This window comes from Cariama cristata, unplaced genomic scaffold, assembly GCF_000690535.1.
Source record: "Cariama cristata isolate BGI_N322 unplaced genomic scaffold, ASM69053v1 scaffold16747, whole genome shotgun sequence".
Lineage (NCBI taxonomy): Eukaryota > Metazoa > Chordata > Aves > Cariamiformes > Cariamidae > Cariama > Cariama cristata.
This window is the reverse complement of record NW_009628548.1, coordinates 1-21558: the sequence shown is the minus strand read 5'-3', so window position 1 is coordinate 21558 and position 21558 is coordinate 1. Positions and strand designations below refer to the sequence as shown.

At 36.8% G+C, this 21558-nt stretch overlaps 2 protein-coding genes across 2 annotated transcripts in view; one reads left to right on the top strand and one right to left on the bottom strand.

Annotated features, from left to right (window-relative positions):
* Positions 1 to 14943, top strand: part of MBTD1 (mbt domain containing 1) — a 32403-nt gene extending 17460 nt beyond the window's left edge. The window contains exons 12-16 of the mRNA XM_009704866.1: positions 47 to 194; positions 3311 to 3393; positions 3719 to 3953; positions 4601 to 4678; positions 14635 to 14943. Of these exons, the coding sequence (XP_009703168.1) occupies positions 47 to 194; positions 3311 to 3393; positions 3719 to 3953; positions 4601 to 4678; positions 14635 to 14753 (663 nt within the window). The 3' untranslated portion in view covers positions 14754 to 14943. The remainder of the gene's footprint in view (positions 1 to 46; positions 195 to 3310; positions 3394 to 3718; positions 3954 to 4600; positions 4679 to 14634) is intronic.
* Positions 14944 to 19189: 4246 nt separating this feature from the next.
* On the bottom strand, positions 19190 to 21517 carry LOC104165285 (nucleoside diphosphate kinase). Its single transcript, XM_009704864.1, has 4 exons — positions 21378 to 21517; positions 20686 to 20787; positions 19839 to 19951; positions 19190 to 19435 (listed from the first exon to the last, which is right to left on the bottom strand). The coding sequence occupies exons 1-4, from the start codon at positions 21504 to 21506 to the stop codon at positions 19318 to 19320; spliced, it is 462 nt and encodes a 153-aa protein (XP_009703166.1). The 5' UTR covers positions 21507 to 21517; the 3' UTR covers positions 19190 to 19317.
* Between the last annotated feature and the right edge of the window lie 41 nt (positions 21518 to 21558).

Genomic DNA, 21558 nt, shown 5'->3' with positions numbered 1-21558 from the left:
CAGAGTTAAAGGTATTTAATGCAAAATTTTGTTTTTCTTTACAAAGGTTTTAGCAGATGGCTATCTTATGATTGGGATTGATGGCTCAGAAGCAGCAGATGGGTCTGATTGGTTTTGTTACCATGCCACTTCCCCTTCTATTTTCCCTGTTGGTTTCTGTGAAATTAACATGATTGAACTAACTCCACCCAGAGGTACATATAGCATTCTGACCACATTTTATTTTGAATATTTTTCAGTGATATTGTATGTGCCATATGCTTTGTTTCTTAACTTGGTCTACAAAATTCATGTCACTTCTTAGGACTTTCTCAAGTCTGAAACAAATACAACAGCATAACTTCAAAGTAATCTAAAACAGAGATAACAAACTTTTCATTTAGAAAAGTCGCATTGAACATGTGATTGACTCCCTGGCTAAAATTATTTGCTTTTGCTGTCAGAAATTGAGGATAGCCACTAGTTGAATAGTATATCCATAAAGTGAATGGGAAGTATGCTACTCACTAAAAGGACTGTTCAGAATATGGCATTGCTTGGGAAGTTCTGGACACCAAAAGGATTAACAAACGCTGTAAAGAATCTCAGACTTAGACTAATTTGCAACAATGCCAGTTAATTTTTTGAAGAATGTGCATAAACTTGAGCTTGGAGGAAGTAGCCATTAGAGCTGTATGCTGCATAATCCCTTCTGTGAGAAAAAGCTGTCTGTCCACTAGCACATATGCCTACAGAAGACTGTATTGCCTTCATTTTTCCTTTTCGTTGTCTTGGTCTAGTGATTTATAAAGAGGATTGTAACTAGTTGTGTAACAGCAGATGTTTTGGTTTAACCCCAGCTGGCAACTGAGCACCACACAGCTGCTTGATCATCCTCCAGTGGGATCCGGGAGAGAGTCGGAAGAGTAAAAGTGAGAAAACTCGTGGGTTGAGATAAAGACAGTTTAATAGGACAGAAAAGGAAGATAATAATGATAGTAATAATAATAAAAGATTAGAATATACAAAACAAGTGATGCACAATGCAGTTGCTCACCAGTAGCTGGCTGATGCCCAGCCAGTGTCTGAGCAGTGGGCCCCAGCCGGTTTTTCCCCCAGTTTTTATACTGGGCGTGATGTCCATGGTATGGAATATCCCTTTGGTCAGTTGGGGTCAGCTATCCTGACTGTTTCTCCTCCCAACTTCTTGTGCCCCTCCAGCCTTCCCACTGGCAGGGCGTGAGAAGCTGAAAAGTCCTTGACTTCGTATAAGCGTGACTTAGCAACAACTGAAAACATCAGTATGTTATCAATATTAATCTCATACTAAATCCAAAACGCAATGCTATACCAACTACTAGGAAGAAAATTAATTCTGTCCCAGCCAAAACCGGGACAGCAGATACTAATGGTTTTCTATGGATTTTTTTCTCCATTCTCATCCTTGCAGGCTTCTCCTTGTATTTATTGAATTATTTTTCTGGGTAATAACTACAAAGAGAGTGTAAAGCAACATGAAGAAAATAATTGCATGTAATTTTCATTACTGCACGCTAATGAATCTGTCATCTTTGAGTATGTGGAAAGTGCAGGTGGACAGATTTACTATTATTTTTTCATTCAGTGAATTTGCTGCCTAGAAATTCATGGGCATAATCACCCCTCAAAAATATGTGGTGCAAGAGTCTCTTGCAATAGGAAGAGTTTTTGTGGGATGAAAAATCGTACATATCAATACATATCAATCAATTTAGAAATAAATATGTTGAATTGGTGATACAACATAGGAAAAAAACTCCCTTTTGTGATGAAACTTTTCCTCTTCAATATTCAAACACTACTTACACAATAGTATGTGACTTCTGTTGTTAGCACATTTATGATACTGCTGTGTTTCTTGTATCGTGGCAACCTTATTCTTTATCTACTTGTATATTTTCCCTTTTATTGCAGTTTTCCATAATGGTCCTGTGTCATCCACTGAGAGTTGATTATAAGTCACACATGCAATAATCTAAAAGTCATTTGAAAGAGAATTAACAGGAGTAAAATACGGAACATAATGCATGTTAACATATTTAATAGGATCAAAGGGATAAAGCTTCTTAGCTCTTATGAGAGGTGTATTTTGCTTTCAAATTATGGGGTTGAAAATGGACAATTTCTTTAATTCTGACTACTCTAACAAGGACCACATGCACATCTCTAGTGTGTATGTGGTGAGAAGTTAATTAAAGGACTTGCATACAAATATATTGGTCTAGCCAGAAGAACTGTGCATTAAGAAGAAAAGCATTAATATGCAGAACTGATACATTATTACCCTTATTAATTGTTAGCTCTTGAGCTACATCTGTTCATGCAGATATTACATACCTAATGTGAACACTCTTTTCCAACTTACATTTAGCAATGTGGATAACTTAACTTACTGTGAAATCATTGGACTTTATAAGCTCATTCCTTCCAATCATCTTCATCTCTTGCTGAAATCGGTAGAAGATGAAGATGCTTAGATACTTTCAGGAACAGGATTGCATCTTGGGCTGTGAATGTTAGCTACCTGATGATGAGTCTGGCCTTGTGGTACTGAGCTATGACACTTCAATGAGATCCAGCTGTTTCCATAGCTCCCCATGCCATGCCCACTACGCTGCAATCTTTTCAGAAGGTCCAACTCTGCATACTGCAAAGAAATCTTTCAAGCTGTTGTTGCTCCAGCTAGAGTTTGAGAATTGTTGGTTTAAGCAGTTGTAGAAGTTGCCCAAAGTAAAAAATAGTCCTGTGTTTTTATATTTGAGAGATTATTTTCTTCCCTTTATAATGGCTTTTAAAATGAAAAAAAAAATCCTTTAATTTTGCATATTATTGCTATTTTTAGCCTTATTGAAGTTCCAAAATATCCATGCTTGTTCTCACCACTCTGTTCCTAACAATTCAAGTATTTCAATACTGGAGCTCTTTCCTCACTGGAAAGACACTGGATGTGCTTAATTACATGATCTGTTCTGGGTCATTTGTGTGGGGCATTGTGGAGATCAAAGATCTACATGGACAGAAAGCTTCAAATAGGAATGATTTATTTTAACATTGAATTACACTTTCTATATTATCCAGAGGTTCACTCATCTTGTTTGTTGCAAATGGGCAGTGTTCAGATCACTCTCTTGTCCCTTAGACCAAAGCTCAGAGAGTGGAAGTTTCTGATGTTAATGTTTTGCTTCTTCATTGTCTTTTTAGCTGTAACACAGTGCCAATATACTGTATTAGTAGTTGTTCTTATGCATGAAGTTTGCAGTTGATGTATGAAAATGTTGTTTAAAATTTACAGGTTATGCAAAACTTCCTTTTAAATGGTTTGACTACCTCAGGGAATCTGACTCAATAGCAGCACCTGTAAGGCTCTTCAATAAGGTAATAAACATTATACATGTATATTTAAACCATAATTAGTATTTTCTTTAAATTTCTGTCTGCATTGTCCATGGGATTGACCCATTTTGTTAAATGGGTCAATTTTAAAAAACTAAGACAACAGAGACTTTTGGAAATCAGAGCCATTTGAGTATATTAAGCTTGAATGTTCAATAAATACAGGGGTACATGAAATTCCATAAATGATACTTGGTATTTTCCTACATTAAGTTGACTGAAATATTTGTTTTAACGCTGTGCTTAAACCACCTTAGTTAACATGTTTGTTTACTGATGTTTACCTTGTTTGTATCTGCTTTTCCAGGAAGTTCCAAACCATGGGTTTCATGTTGGAATGAAACTGGAGGCTGTTGATCTGATGGAACCTCGCCTGGTATGTGTGGCCACAGTAACTCGCATTATCCATCGTCTTTTGAGGATACACTTTGATGGGTGGGAAGATGAATATGATCAGTGGGTGGATTGCGAGTCCCCAGACCTCTATCCAGTGGGATGGTGTCAGCTAACTGGATATCAACTACAGCCTCCAGCGCCACAGTGTAAGTTCCTGTTTTGTAAATAATGTAACAGTTGCTTACTGGTCGTTGTTCATGGGTGATGATTTTTCTAATTTCTTCCTTTTCAAGTTTGGTCACCAGGTGTAACACAAGTAGAACAAATTCTTGCTAATGCTTAGAAGTACACTGTTCTAATCTCTTCCACCTTCACTTCTAAAGTACTTCTAGGCATTTTGTGACTACTTACTGTTTTTTAATGCCAGAAGATGCTTATTTGATGCAGAGAAAAAGCCTGTTACTTGTTGGTTCTGGATGATATCACTGAGCATTTATATTGCTTTAAGACTGCAAATATATATCCTTTACATACTGAATTTGATAGAACTCAGTATATGCATAGCTATTCATGTGCAAAAGTATTTATGTGAGAAGGCTGTATTTTATTTAGTGTCAGGTCAAGTTACACGATAGTTCTTGAAATACAGTTAGCAATTATTGTTAGTTGTTTAATGCAAGGGTAATAGTAGTTACTCTTAGTAGTTTAATGGGAGGCTTTTCCCACAATGAAGGTGTTCTGCCTTCATTCAGTCACTAAGGAAAAATTCTGTAACTGCATAGCAGGTTTGACACATTCTGAAGTGTTTTTCCAATATACTAAACTTAAATTTTGAACTCTTAATTTTTTGCAGCATCAAGAGATAGCCAGTCAAGTTCATCAAAACAGAAGAAAAAAGCTAAATCGCAACAGTACAAAGGACATAAGAAAAGTGGGTAACAAAGTAGTGTTTGCACTTTTCCTGTTGTTTAAAAAGTTTGTGGTCTCTCCGTAAGTCCCTGCTCTATTTGGGGATGATTGTATGTAAACAGGTGTTATGCTTAAAGGTGCAGTATGCCATAAAAGGAACTTTTTCATTGAGAATAACCAGTTTTTCAGAACTCGCAACAGGGTTGATATTGATAATCCATACGAATTGTAGGTGGACAACTGTTACAATATTTTTGGTATTCGGATGTCATTTTAGTTAAATAATACATTGACTACGTAGGTATACTGCCTTATACAAAATACTCAGGTATCAATTAACACAGTTTTAACTCTGGTCTTTGTAACACAGGTGTAGGAATAGGAACCAGGTTACTTGGATCAGAAAGAATGAGATGTAGAAGATTTAAATTACCATCTAGCTGATTCATTTTTAAAACAAAAAAGTGACGACTTTGCCAGTTTTTTAGATGAGACTTCTGTGGGAAGCTGTATGTAAATAACTCTTTTATATGATTATTTTCAGAAACAATAAATAGCGTTGCTGTACGTGACTCTTATTGTTACAGTAAAACATAGTAACGACGTTTTTGAATCTGAAGTATTCAAGTTCTTTCCATAGTAATTGTTTCCCTTGGGATCAAATTATCTTCAAAATTCACAACCAATTTGAATTTGCACAGATGCATGTTTTGTGTTCTTCCATGTTTTTATTTCCATGGCTGTTGGTTTAAACTAAAAATCTGTTTTGTATGAGTAAAATAAAGGGAGTAGAGGCAGCCAATCATAAGAGGATCTTGTGCCTTCTCCCATCATTCTTTTCTGGAAATCAGAGCCATCTGTATTCTATCCTCTCAGCAATATTGTAGTTTCATATAGCAGTTTTATTCCAAAGGTTCTCAAGCCATTTTTCCAATAACTTGACTCAAGAGGTTATCTGCCTTTCAAAACTGTCAAGAGCAGCAGCAACATGACAGCCATTGTACAAGAAACACATGTGCAAGAGGTGACGTGGTAAATAAGAACATAGGGTAAGCCTATAGTTTTGTTAAGTGCCACGCAATTTTTAATGATGTTTAACTCAGGATTTTACAATATCTTTTTTTAAAAAGAACCAATTAAAACTCAGGGGAGGGTTTTTTCTGCCATGTAAGAATGGTTTGTCCTGATAGAAGTAGATGGTCTAGTTCCAGACAGCCTAACTATGTATATTATGTTTGGAGCATCAAATCATTATGCTGACTCATTCTCTTGCTTTTTTTTTTTTCTTGGCAACAGTGAAGAATTGGAAGAAGGTGCGTTATTTTACACTGCTGACATATGGGCAGATCAGCTACAGAAAAGGGTCTATAATCTGTCATCTTGAATTGGCCCTGCTTCTTCATCAAGATATTTCCTAATAGGACAGCCTAGCAGACAATCAAATCAACAATTTTGTTGATGTTGAAAGTTATTTTGCCTGCAGGTTAACAAACTTGACTAGTGAACGGTCCTTAATTGTGACATTAGGAGAGATTTTATTATGTGAAATGCTCTTCTAAGCGAGAACATTAGGCCTTTCTTACCATTAGAATCTGTATCCTCTTCACTTATTTAGACTTGTTTTCAGAGAGTTTTGTTGTTCTGAGACTTGAGTTGATCTAAGCATAGAACTAAAATTTTAAGGCACGTTCCCTGAAAGATAGGAGAAGAGTTTTCCCCCATCCCTTAAAAACTCACTTTGAAATATAGAGGCTGTTGAAATCCAGACTGTGCTGTTCTGTAAATGTGAGGTGTAGCTGCTTTGCAGCTATTCTCAGTAAAGTGTGTTTCTTGATAATGAATCCTTATATGATCTTTGTAACTTCTGCACACCCTTATCTTACAAAGCATCCATCATTTTGAAGACTCCAGTATTACTGCCAATGCTATGATTGGAGCCTTCCAAAAGGCAACGTGGCTTTCTAAGGACTATTGTGTGCCTTTGGACAGTGGTCCTAAGTGAAGGAATAGATATGGGAGGAAAGTACTGGCAAGGTGTAAGATTCCCTGAAAATAAAGCTTTAAACATGGTGAGGGTAAAGAACTCTGGACGAGTCTGACACTCATTGTAAAGTCCAATTAAATAGACCTATTGCTAGGTTGAATTGTGCAAGGAGAACTAACTGCCCCTAAGAAAACTCTTGTGTAAAACCTAGAGCAGGGGTCTGTAGAGAGATGCTCATCTATTTTGAAGTAATTCAATTTCAATCAGAATAGGTACCAAATTTTTTTCATGGAATTATTCAGCTAAATTTGAGATGACTGTGAAAAAAAATTCAGACAGGTTTGTGTGAGCTAAAAAAAACAATCTGTCATCAATTTCCCTTATTTCAAATCTTTTGATCTTTGAACGGTAGTTTGTTGTATTGAAATAAGATGCATCTACTGATTTCTGTTCCATCACAGATCTAGCCCCTTCCAATGGGAAGGGCCTGTTGACCTGGGATAGGAAAAAAAGATGTCTTCATTCTGAGTGGGATGTGAAGCTAAGCTCTGAGTTAGGTCTGCCCTGACTTCCTGCAATGATTTTGAGAATTGTGTCAAAGGAGATTAACACTCTGTTTTTGTCTGGGGCTTTCCCTGTAATAGAAAAATTGACCTAAATTAAGAGCTGTGCAGCTGTGCTGCAATTGTGGAGAACTAGTGTGAGAAATTAAAACCCTTGTCTTCCCAGTAAATTTGTGAATGGATCTATTATGGCAAACTGGAACCTTCTTCACTAGTCATTGCAGAAAGCAACCTTTGCTATTTTGATCTTCGGACATAAAAAGAAGTTCACCAGTGAGTACCATAGATAAAGCAGGTGTCTGGGAAGTTCTTATGACCTCTTGTTAGGTGCCTTAAACATCGCACTGTTTCTCCTTTCTGCTGTTTGAGGAAATAAACAGTAAAACTCAGATCCTGTTCAGAATCTTGCAGCAGTATTTTTAAATAGAATTCAGGTACAGAAAAACTGCTGATTTGAGAATATCTAGAGAAAGGTGTGAGTGTTGTTGCCTTAGGGAAAGATGGATATATCATTAATTACCTTTTGTGTAGGACCTGTTCTTGAATAATTCTGGACGATCTGAGTAGATTTTGTTTAGCAAGCTATGCAAGAGCATCCTGCTCCTTACCTCATCCCTCTCCTTCTGCCTAATACCTCTGCAAAAGTTTCTTGATATCTGTCTTACAGTAGGCATGACACAAACACTGGAAAGGAAACTCCTCTTATCTAGTACCATAGGAAGGAGGTTTCTAGTGGAATTTGTTCATTTCTCACTAACCTGAAGTAAATGTGGGCTATGGAAACAAGGAAGACTTTTGATAGTTTTCTGGACTGTTTACTCAATACTAAGAAATCTACTTAATCGTCAAAAGATGAGAGATCAAGGTCATGAAAATTTATAGTTGGTTGCCTCCTTCATGGTTTGTGGGGGTTTTTTTGGGTTTTTGTTTTTGGTTTGGTTTGGTTTTTTTCTAAGTAGGTTATGGCAACACAAGTGCTGAGTCACAGGAAATAATACTAAGAAAGTGTCTTCTGTAGCCTTTTATTGCTCAACACTTGTAAATTTAAAAAAAAGTCTTATTTTGAAAAGGATTTCAGTCATAAAATTGTATAATGTAGTAATGCTTTCACAGTAATATGTAAAGTAACCACAGATGATTAACAAGAAACTCTGTATGTTTAATTAAAAGTAGATTATTTTTAGCACAGAGAGGTGTTACTTCCACATATTTTTGTCATGTACTCACAGCACACTCCAGAATGTCTTTGTCATTCTGCTGCATATAATGATGCAGATTTTTCATACAGTTTTACCTCCTTACTAAGTCCATTGAGAAACGAGTAGCATGTATTGAGTGTGAAGTAGAACCGATTACTTAGTGAACTCTGCCATAATGGGATCATGGTAAAAGAGAAGAAAGTCAGACTCCTGTTTAACTGTGCCACTACAGAAACTAGTGTAACCAGCAGAATTAACATTCACTGAACACTGAATGAGGACAGCTTAACAAGCATTGCACCCAGCGGTAATGTTTTACTTCTTAACAACAAAGCAATACAAGAGAATATTGTAAGAGATATTAAATTCGGAGAATTTCTTAATCCATAAATCCAAGAATCTCTTAATCCATAAAAACAAGTAAATTTGGAGCTGGGAAGACAGCCATGCTTTTTTTTATTCCTTTCTTTGAAATCTACAATAGGCAACGTAATGTTAATTTCCCGCTATGTCATTGTGACTTAGGAGTAGTTAGCGTAGTAGTAGTAGTTGATTTTCTTGAAAATAGTAGTAGTAGTTAAGTAAAGTAGTAAGTTAAGTAAAGCAGTAAATTTTCTTAAAAATGTAACAATGTCTTAATGTATTTTAAACAAGAAGACTATCCAAAAGGGAGTAGAAATTAACTATCCTACCTGGCCTAGCCTTCAATAAAGCTGGTATTTTTTTCTTAGATTTGTTATGTTGCTATGTAAGTGGCTTGTCTTGTTAACAGCGAACCCATTCCATAGCATTTGGATTGTAAAGATGTGCTTATTTTACCTTAGTTTTTTTCTTTTTTAATTGGAGTGTTTTACAACTATAACATGTTCTGTGTGCATGCAAAATACCAGGTGGACTGTTCGAATTATGCCTTAAACCTTCTGCTTTGTCACTGTGTTCTCAGCCAGCAGTGTGTCCATCATTGCTGCTTGCTATTTATTCAAAGAAAAGAAGATCAAGTTGCCTGTAGTTTGTATGTTTGCTGGATAGTTACTGTGTTTTACTTGTTAATTTCTAATTGCAAACGTAAGTTTTGCAAGTGCTTTTGTGAATACTTGGGAATCACTTCCAGTTTTGTTTCCAGTAAGGTTTATTTCAAGTGGGGTAGGATTTTGTGCCTACTGGTCAGAAGGCTGTGCAGGTGAATACTTGAAGGGTAATTTATCAGTTTGGCTAGACAATTCATTAATAATGTAGTATGCAGTGTCTGCTCTTATTGTCTGCTTTCTAGTAGGTACATATATTGGAATAAGGTTATTGAAATGATAATTTGACCTTCAACGTTTTAAAAGCTGGGATTCTGTAGGTAACATTCTGCCTAGTTATGGTGTTATCTCTCTAAAAGGCTCATCCTGAGGTCATCTTTTAAGAAGAATATTTAAGCACGGTGATATCTTTAGCATATGCATAATCTAGTTAACTTTCCTCTTCAGGGCTAGGCTTTTGTTTGTCATCTTTATCTGACAGTGCTCAGAATACTTAAGCATTGGCAACCATGGTTTTGATACAGCTGAAAGCAGTGGAGATGGCTTGCATCCCTGATATTGTAGAGAAGATTCCTCAGGCACAGAATCAGAGCATCTTAGTGATAAAGGAGGAACATGTTAATAATTTGCATGGGAAATGTTTTCACAACATTTTTTCATGAATGCAATGTTTAATAATTTGAAGGCGTTTTAGAAGATACTTTTTCTAAATACCAAAATGCTCACTGATGTTTGTAGGGCACTATTCTAAAGTAAGAAGCACCATTCTAAAGTAATGAAGAGTATGTATTTTTAAACTAGGATTTTGGAGGTGATAAACTTTGTCTGGACTGGATTATTTCCCCAGAACCATCTTTTCTGTCCCCGTTAGGCACATACACTGAAACAACTGCAGTTTCAAACTGAGCCTGTATGTCTTGGGTGTTCAGCCAGAGGATTGTATGTTGACTGTGCAGTGTAGCTGCAGCAGACACAATTTACGGCATTTGTATTTCATCGGTAGAGTATGAAATAAGTGGATCATGGTTTTAAGCAATGCACTTAAACTCCTACCAGCCAGTGTCTAGAATTCAGTCACCAAAGTGTGGTTGTTGAGAACAGTATTCCCAGTAACAACTGAATGGTGCCATTGTACAGGCCCTTGTTTTCCCAAATGGGTGAATATGAAGCAGAGCCATTTCTCAGTGAACAGTCAGTTACCTAATGCACTTTAACCCAAGCGTTTATTTTAGTTTGACTTGATGTTTAGAGAGGAAGATACCAGTTGGGAAGAAACCTGTCAGTTTGTCCAGCCCACCCATGACAGGTGAGGTGCGGAGGAGCTTCTCTGGTGATGACGAGTTGACTCCTCCTCCATATCGAACCCTTCCAGCCCAGACAGCCCCGGAGGCCTTCCAGCCTCCCAGGACTAGCCAAGAGTTCAGTCCCAGCCTCCAAACAGGTAACTAGCCACATCAGTCTCTGTTACTGCAGAGGGAAATGATGGACAGGGTGGGGAACTAAGCATGGTCTAGTATGTAAGGTGCTGACTCATCCAATCTCTTTCTTTTTTTTTGTTTCTCTGTCTTTAGATTTTGGTTGGTTTTATTTTTTTCTGTTAGAGAGCTTTTCATTCTCACTGATGCACCATGTCACTGAATTAATCACAGAAAAGGATTGCAGCTGTTTTCATAGCAGGCCATATTGTAGGTTACTGAGGAGCAAAGACACAGATGAGCTCTGCAGAGTTTTAAAATACAAAAATGCACTCTAAAACTGAATGGTAGTGTGGATTTGGGAATATTTGAGGTAAGCAGGAAGCTAGTATGGATTATCTTCTGCGGAGAAAGTAACTGTACACAGTAAATAAGGAGTGATTTTTGCATTTGTGTCAAAAAGGGAGTTATATGGGAAAAGGTCTTCAGAATGTAAGCATTATTTGAAATTTTGTGGGTTACTAATACAGAATATGTATTTTAAGAGTTTATCGTTTTAGAATTTGATCTTTTCCCTATTTTTTATGTAAAACCTTGGTTTGGTTTAAGTATCGACAGTATAATTGTGCATCTGTATGAGTGAGCAGAGAAAAACTCTTAAAAATTCATTTATCAGTAATATTGAGCAAGTAGATAAAAACTTTGAGTTTATTTAAGGATAGTTCATGTAACGTAATCAGTCTTCAATTATAGAAGTCCACCTCAAGATTCTGATAGTTTTTCTCTTCCCTAACAAATATGTTGTAGCAATATGTTCCGTCAGACAAACTGGATTATGCTTTCCCTGCAGGACAGTTGCCAGGTTGATAGATTTAGCTTCACATTTGCTTGATTTACACTCCCTTAAACTTGCTTTAGTCTGGGTAGGCTGCCGTATTGGCACTTTTCATTGACTGTGGAATACATCCAGAACAGTTTCTCTTGTCCATGTGTTATCCATTAGCAGAATGGGACATGGTAACCTACTTGCCGCCTTTAGACCCCAAGGACAAATCTTGACTCTCTTCTGTCCACCTCGCAACGCTTCTCAAGACCTCCTTTATTTTTACTTCAGCTTGCTATTTGTGTGTACATGACTATCTTTTAACAGTCTTTGATGCAAAAGAGAATCCTTGCTTAGGAGAGAGTATTCTGGAGTGTTTGTTTCTGCACCGCACTGCAAATCTACACCTAAACAGCATTTATGTAGTGCACAGACATGCCCTGTCTGAGTTTTCTGTGTCACTAGATCTCTGAGTTCCTACGAAACACCTGTGTTCTTTGGTTTCTGACACCCCATGCTTTCTATGATCATTTTGGAGGAACTTTTCAAAGTTCTGAATTTTGGAGAGACTGGACAAAATCAGTTTTATTTGTGATGTAGACTTGTCATTGTCCAAAGGTATTTAAATTGAAACCAGCAAGACCAGACCCTTTATGTCTGGGGAAGAGGAGGGCACAACCCTGATATCACATAATAAGAACACATCTGAGATCAGCCAGAACTTATTAATTGCATGCATATTCCTTGGCATCATACACTGCCTAACATTTTAGTAGGCATAGCTAGGATGTAGACACATTGCAGGAGATGCTTATATGGCTTTGAATGGAAGTAATGTAAGATTAGTAACGAGACAGGCGTCTGCTCTAAAACTTCTTGTCTATTGGAGATCTCAGTAACGCTCGTTAAACACCTCTTTTCACTTTTGTGCTGTCAGAAGCTCAGGAGAAGGTTTCACTACTACTTTAGCTTGTGTAGTATGAAGTGGGTTTGCTGTGTAGCAAAGTCATGGCGGTTCTTTAGCGTACATGAGTGCTTTGCATCTTTGAGTCATATGAAATGATCTTTTAAGCACTGAAATGCAGCTGTTGGACAGCTTCACTTTTAAAAAGAGCCTATAGCCAGCCTGTCAGAGAAGGAGACTGTTCTGAAAGACTCAGTCTGCTTCTGCACATATTCTGGACCATGTTGCTCTATTCAGTATTGGTGTTCTGGGGGTTTGAATGACATTGCATCAGGTGCAGTCTTTCTTTGTCTCCAGGCAAATCACTGAGACTGTTTAAAAAGGGAGTACCTTGTGTATCCGCATCCCTTTTACTTTCAAGATGATTGGGCAGATGGCTTTCATTAGCCGCTTTTATTCTTCTTTCAAGTAACCTTTGTTGTATACCTGTAGCTAAGTTTTTGGATTGTTGTTTTTGGGGGTTTTTGTTTTGTTTCTTTGTTTTTTTAATGGAGGATTGTAGTTAAAATCTGTATAATAGGGACAAATGAAGCAATGTATCATTGAATATCTAAATGGAAGGATTTTGGTTCAGATTAGCCGGAGGGAAGCCAAACTATGGAGAGTGCTATTGCTCTCTTCCTGCAGAAACATTCTACAAATACTGGGAGGAGAGAAGAAAAAGAACATGTCTGGTGGATTTCAGATTGTATCCCTGACCTCTGTGTAGCTTTTGCCTAAGGTATTAGCAGTATATCCAAGTAACCAATTATGTGTCTTATCATTTAGACAGCACTTTCCTTGTCTTCCACAGATCAAGATTCTTGATCAGAGTTGGACATAATGCAGGGAAAAGTACGTACGAATGAAAAAAAGCAGGAAGGGATTGTGGGCTATGTAGGTGGGAGGAGGCATCTATTAAAGAAAGAAATGAGGAGAACTTGCATTATGATGCAACTTTTGGACCTTTTTTAATATCTTACTTTTCATTTTTATTTAGCATGTTTGTTTCAACATGGAAGATGACATAGAAAAATAATAAAATAATAATCAAATGGCTTGTAAGTTATTGCAGGACTACTAGTAGCAACAGGTTATGGTTTTGGTTTTTTTTCTTTCACTGCATATTTCTGCATTTCAAGATACATTGATAATGCATATAAACTTTGTATTCAGTAGCTGTAAGCTTTAATACTCTTCTCATTCATTTGGTCATAGAAAACAATTTATTTTTGTATAATCAACCCTTTAATGTGGGTACTGCACCTTTAATGAAAGTCTTAACATGTTTTGTTTTCAGTGTTCTTTTCATTGTGCTCATATTTTGATAATTATCACTATTCATTAGTGAAACTGGAAAAGTAATTGTTGCATTATTGCTGTTCGTAACATCTTTTTTTATGTCTTAGATCTCATTTCTGTTCTCTCTTTACAAAAGAAGGAAGAGAGAGGATTAAAACTACAAAAGATGTTTTGCTTGAATGAAAGTTATCTTCTGGGATCTTAAAATTTTAATGATGTATTGAGAAATCTTTGTTAAACAATGTTTTTTATTGTCTCGCATAAACAGTTTACAGTCATTGGGCTAAGTAATATGAGTTGTAGATTGTAAATGGCCAACAGTTAATCTTTTTTTTAGTTGCGTAAAGACTAAATAGGAAGTTAACAGTAAAATAAGTGTTTTTATGAGCAACAGTCATTATTCCTATTAACATGTTCAGTTACCTTCCTAAACTAGTTTTTTAAAATACTAAATTCTTGAGAAAACCCTGTAGAGAATATATTTTTATAAGTAATTTGTTCAAATATGTTAATATTAGAGCGTAACTTAAGGTTCAATTTACTGTCAGAAAGTATCTGCTTTCTGTGGGATACTGAGTGTTAAAAGAAGAATCACTAAAATGCAGAATATAAGAAAATGGGAAATCGGGTCTGTTCCCAATTTAAATAATATGAAGTAAATTTAAGGAAAAAATCTACGTACTTTGAATTTTATGTATCTTTAATGTTCATCTTTTATTTTTAGTGACTTCATTGCAGCTGAAGGAGGAGTTGCTAGATGGAGAAGAGTATAGCTTCCTTCAAGGAGCATCTGATCAGGAAAGCAACGGATCTGCCAGTTACTACATCAAACAAGAACCATAAGGCAGCTCAGAAAAGTGAGGGGCAGAGTATTGGTGATAGGAAAAGAGCCTTTCTCCAAGACTGACTGATTTTGTTCCCACTTCGATGGTACAGTTCAGGTGACTGTACCTGGGGCACTTTGCTAACTGTAGATGAGTTAGACTCAGTTCAGATTTTTTTGGAAGGGCGGGGAAACTATTTTAGTGAAAAAGATTTTTCAATTTATTAAAAACAAAAATGGACACTTTTGTGTTGTATTTGAAGCTTTTGAAAGAATTTTGTAATATTTTCAAGTTCAGATTTATTGTGCATTGTTAACAAGAACTGAAATTCTAATTTTTTTGTAAGATTAAAGTTTAATTAGCATGATTGTGGGAAGTGGTTGGAGGAAGGTATAGTTGCAAGTACAAATGAACTGTCATAACAAATGAACCTTTTTGGTACAAGTTGGGAGACCTTTAGACTCTTGTGAACTGCACTGGTCACGCCTCTGGTTTTTTTATTGTGAAAATAAGGCATTTAAGCCCTAATTTAGAGGCATAAATTGTATGTGGAAGATAGGCCTGTAAAGCTCTACTCAATGAGTAGCCCCAATTGCAATGGAGCCACAACCTGACAAAGATTTTAACTTGTCAATATGTTTTTATTTAGTTTAAAATACTTTTTTTTTATATAAGATTTTTTTTTAAAAAAAAAAGTTCCTTAGAGTCTGATTCAGTGCCCATTAATATCAGTAGCCTTGTCTCCATTGACTGCAATGGGTATTGGATTGGGACTGTAAAGCTCTTGTCTGTACAGGAATGTCTGTAGTCTTGGAATGCTTCAGCAAATGTTTACAGAGCCCTATGCCAAACTGGAACTTCAGAAAATTCCTTCATTTGGAAGATTAATTTTAGCTATGAATTTAGACTAAAGACTTAAGATGGACAGTAACTCAGACCTCCCTTGGTAGTGGGAAGGAAATTCTGAGTATTCTTCTGATTATTTTTTTTCCATTCAGAAAGACCTAGATGTTTCTTTACCATCTTAAATGTTTATTTGTGAACATATAAAACTGATGTTCCATGTGGTTTCAGGTGAGCTAAAAGGAGCCATATGTTGTGGATTAAAAAAATGAGTTCAGTTCTGCACAGCCTGCAATATTCTTTTCTTGCTGCAATAGTGTAATATCAAAATTGGGACTTAAGAACAGTACATAAATCATATACTGTCTAGTATATAATTCATAAACTGGATTTGCTTATTGCCTGGAATCCTTGTGTCTCACTTCAAGTATCCCATTAGCCGCACCTGCTTAACTGTCCAGATTTTTTTAAAGGCAAAAGTCATGTAAAAGGGTGAAAATGACTACCAGTAAAATACACAGTATTTTAGCATGAGCTCTTAATAACTTGGATTTTATCTTTCCATATTTTTAAACTTTGTACGGTTTTGTAAATTATCTCATTCATGGAGTTGATTAGTAAAATGGTTAATCAGCCCTGCAGAGCTGTGACTGGAAAAAAACATGCAACAAGAGCTTTAGCTTTTACCAGTAAGGTTCATTAACTAAACTCTCAGGAATTAACTGCATATGTTCTATAAGTGCTTCTGGGTCTTAGCAGGTCCCCTTCAGAGCAGTACAATGATAATCTGACTCTTGACCATAAATTAGGGCTTAAAAATAATCAAAATGATTAACGTCTGTGTTCCTACAGCCTAAGAAATGCTTTAAGGTTATCAACCCACAGAGCCCCGGGAGACCATTTTTGTATATTGTTGTTTGAGCTTAAAAAAAAAAAAAGTGCATAGAAAGTTGAAAACCAGCAATTTGATTATTTTCTAAAATATTGCTCTAACTTTGGGTACATAGTATTGGTAATATGCACAGGTTTACCTCATTCTATGCAAGAGGGGTTAATTATGTAAAGTTTTGTATTTACTACTGGAAGTAAAAAATGTCCTGTATAGTGTAGGAATGTCTGGAATTATTTTCTCCCTTACTGTAAAATTCCTTAAATAATGACCCCTTTTTAACAGCTTCTTATATTGACAGAATCTGGTTATCAGATTATAAGTATCTGTAACTTCAGGTGGTAAAGACATTTTAGCTCTCTAAAATAGCCATAAAAAGGACTTTGTCAGGCTTGGTAGACTTCAAATACATTCTCAGATTCTGACCCACCCATCATGTTTCTTTTGAACAGCCTGGATTGGAGAAGTAGGATTAGAGACCATTGTAATGACACTTTGAGCTTTGATTATTTTTTTTCCTGTGTCCTCAATTTAACCTGCTGTATAATCCAGCTCTGCGAGCATTGATTTGGTTTGGTAAGTACATCACTATTGATTTTCTTAATGCAGCAACTTGCAGATTGTCCCAGTCAGCTGGAACAAAGTTGGCACAATCTTGCTTTCTTCTCTCGTCAATAGCTTCTGACTTCAGTAGAAAAAACGTTGCATTAATTTGTCTTTCATAATGTGAAATCTTGGGCTAGTAATGAGCAAGGTATATTGCCAAGTCACTAAACCTTGGGCTTCTGTGTATTGCCCAGGCTCTGTTTTCTGAGTTCCTAGTCCTCAAATGTCAAGAGAGAAAATTAGCACTTAAGTTGAATACACTTCCTGTGTTGGAGAAATGGAAGAATCGGATTTGAAGTCTGTCAGTCTTTATAATGTTCTTTAAAAGTAGGTATTTTATTCATTAAACACTAAACTGTGTGAGTTGACATGCATTCTCAGATATGTGTGTGACTTCAATAAGTTGGCTGAAATTTCTCGTGTTTCTGAATTCGAAATACACCTAAATTGTGTAATTGCCAAGTACAGTGAAATCTGTCCTAAGCAAACCACGTAAGGAACTAACTGAAGTCACTTGCTTAGGAGAGGTTTAAGAAAAACCTGAGCAAAATTCTGCCAGGTATTTAGAGTGGTCTTTTCAAAGAGTGGGCTACCTGTTGGCTGTGGTATCCATAGTATAGGCTTCACTGTATTTGTAAAGCAGTTGTTCGTAACGTGGCTCTAGGTATTTTTATCTTCCCTTTACTCTAAGCCATGTTACCTGGCTAAAAGAGCAGCGAAGTGTTGGACATCTAAGATCTGCAATGGGGTCAAACTAATTTCAGTATTTGGCATAGCAGGTTTTTATAACCATAAGGTAGCGCAAGTTATGTACCTTTGCAGCTACCCTTCTGTTATTGCTCAAAATCTTTCTGCTGATCTTTGATTTGTATGTTATTTTAAATACAACTCTTTAACCTTTTCCTTGCTGCATCTGAGGAAAGCTAAAGCAGTTATCAATTCCTTGTTCTACGGATACTAACACGGGTTTCAGTGTTTGTTTGGTTTTTTTATTGTTGTTTTATGTGATGTGAATACCCTCTCCCGTCAATATTTGTACAATGGTGCTAATATATTTGGTAACAATCCTTTATTGGGAAGGGATTTTTAAAAACTGTGATTTAAACTGAATATTTCTTCCTTTTAATTTTCATATTTAAAACAAAAAGCCACAGCCATTTATACGAAGGCATCAGCTTTGGCCCCTGGAAAAATGTTGGGGCGGGAATCAAGATTAAACAAATAGGGTTTTTACATCATTTCCGTATGTATTTGATATATAGATCAATATCTGTACAAATTTAATCTTTTATTTTCTTGGTAATTTGTGTGGTCAATGAGAGAGAGTATTTAAAGCTTTCTCATGCAATGTACATAACTAAGTGAAAAAAATGCTTTTGGAGAAATTAATGTTACTTTCATTTTTACGAGACTGCAGATTTTCAGCATGGATGTGAAAAGCATTAAAATTATAACTTTGTGTACAAGATGAAAATAATTCACTAAATTTGCCTTTTTTACACAAAATAAAAATGATAAAAAGTCTTTTTCTGAATTGCAATTGTTTTGTTTACAAGGCACTCCTTGTTCTACATAAATGCATTCCAGCTTGTTTCTCTCCTAAGAGAGTGCAGATTATAAAAATACCCACAATTTGTAAAACGATTAATGTTTCACATGAACTGGGTGTGTTAGTCTGAGCACAAATAAAGCATGAGAGGCTCTGAGCACAAGGTAAGGTTTTTAATGAGAAGAGGGTGGCACTAGACGAGCATTTGATAGAGAGCAAGCTTTGCACTTGGTCTCATTGTTTCAGTTAGTATTAGTAGTTGTGTAGGGAGGGAAACTTTGTCACAGGGTGGTATCACAGGTTTTTTTCTAGTTCAGTTCTACTATGTTGGAAGCAGCCCTTCATCTCTCCCTCTGCAAGCTGGCTTTGCAACTGTCATGTATTTCAGTAGCCTTCACAGCAACTTTGCAATGAACAAAAGTCACTGAGTTTTTTATTCTGATATGCCTGTACATGGAAGTTTGTGTTAACTATTCCCTCTACAACAGGAAAATACTGAATGAGTAAAGTGACTTATGAGAATATCTGAACACAGTAGTCTGTTTCATAATGAATGCACCACAACTAATTAGTTCATATCCATTTATTCGACAGTGCTGAAAATGACTAGGATAACTATGGTGATAATTGCTCCCAGGTCAACAGCTGGAATGAGATGATGCGTTAAGAAGGCACAATTCATTGTGAAAATTCATTTCACTCATAGATCCAATCATGTGCACAAGATTTGAAGTCAATGAGTTCTGTAGGTTTGAACCACAGGTTGATCTCCTTCTGCGCACTTTCTACAGAGTCACTGCCGTGAATGATGTTTCTGTGGAAGGAGACAAACATATTGTTCTGTACAAAAATACACTTTCAGCAATGCAGTAGTTCTCCATATGCAAAAACTTGGATGAAGCATCTAGAGCTGCAAGACTACTATTTCAGGTACAGTACTCAAATACCCCCACTGTAAGAGCTAACTAAGCCTAGCAGGGTGACTAGGGTGACTTTACTACAATGCCACTGACTGATCTTACATGAAGCTCTGATGAGGAGCTGTTATTTCAAAAAAGAGTCATTTTTGTACCAAGCCATTTTCTTAAGTAGCAGTTATGGATTGTGACCTGCAAATAAAAGACCATCAGGATATCTACCAATGATTCTGACTTTCTAGAATAAAAGACTATCAACATTGAGTTTTTAAATCTATTGATAACAAAATGTGCACAAACCTTCCTACTTGAATGCAGAAATCGCCACGGATGGTACCAGGCTTAGAGTCTGCAGGGTTTGTTTCCCCTAGCATTACTCTCCCAGTTTTAACGACGTTGAGTCCTTCCCATACCTTAAGGAAAAGAGACGGACAAATCCCATTAATCCATGCTTATAAAAAATACCAAATATTAATCTTTGCTAATAACATACTCTGCAGAGAAACAAGGGCTCCACCACTAAAAAAATTAATCTAGCCTAGATTATCTCTTGGGCCTGTAAAGACGACTAGGGAGAAAAACATATGAACTGAAAGTGATTATAAAAAGGACTAACAACATTGTCACTCCAGTAAAGGAGATACATCAGTTAACTCTGAGGCTTGGGAAAGTACAAGGCCAACTTCAAAACCTTTCTGTTGTTATAGAGTAAGGACAAGCTTGATCAGTTGCAGGCACTCCTAGTTAGGTACATGGCCAATACAGGAGGGGATGGTACTGGGGCAATTATATTGTTTTGGGGGGAGTGTAAAAAAGAATGACACATGAGATGGGTTTCTGTGGAAAAAGTCTCATCCTTTCTTGCCCAAAACAAGGGATTTTTTGGTGTAGAAGACTGGCTTTCAGGAATTTTGCTTAATACATGCTAAGCATTTTAATATGCATTTTATACATACACATTTTCCTTCTTGTTAATAAATAGTCATGTCTTGATTATCTTCATTTTGATTTTGTTTTTCTTTTGCCATTATCAGTACTGGGTCATTTGAAAGTTTCTGTAATAGTATGGCTAAATATTTTAAATCATTTACAGAGCAAGACCAGTATAGTCAAGAAAGTAGTCTTTAAGTAATATCAGGCCACTTACCATGGCCACAACAGGTCCAGAGTTCATGTATTTAACCAAACCAGGGTAGAATGGTCGGTCTTTCAGGTCAATGTAATGTTGTTTGAGAAGGTCTTCAGAGGCCTTTAAAAGGGCAGATGTAACATTAAGTATCAGTTTCAAAGTATCACACTGCAAAAGGTGTTACTACTGCAAGACTACAGCATGAGTGACTGCATTCACCAGTCATTAATATTATCAACAGTTGCTGCAATGCATTTCAATGCACGTTCCTAGTGTAAAATTACAGGAGTACACAACACACCATGTTTCTTTGTAGTAGCGTGTGTTGTGAGATGTCAAAATTATTTCTTTGCATTACAGTAATCCTCAGCAATAAGCAGAGTACAAGATGTCTGGATGATGTTACCCGATACCACCTTTCAGCCAAGGTCATTTCAGCTCTCTCAGTCAGGTTGCATTAAGCCACCTGACCAAGTTTTGCTTCCTTAGGAAATGGCACAGATCAAACGTTTGTGCTTCATAGAAAGCTTGGCCTCACGTGTGATCCACTACTTCCAGCTGTTGGGCAAATTCAGCACCAGACTCCCATTCTGATGCAGGTAAGGCCCACAGGAAGAGAGAGAGATATTTGAGTACCTATTTTGGCAAGCGAGGAAAAGGATTTAGGGCAGACCCGGGGCAGGGGGCGATTCCCGGGCGCGGCCACTTACGTGCACGAACTTCATGGCCGCCAGCCGGAAGCCTTTCTGCTCGAACCGCTTGATGATCTCTCCCACCAGCCCCCGCTGGACCCCATCGGGCTTGATGGCGATGAAGGTGCGCTCGCAGTTGGCAGCCATGGCGCTGCGGGGCGGAGGAACACGCACGGGTGAGGCTCAAGGTCGGAGGGAG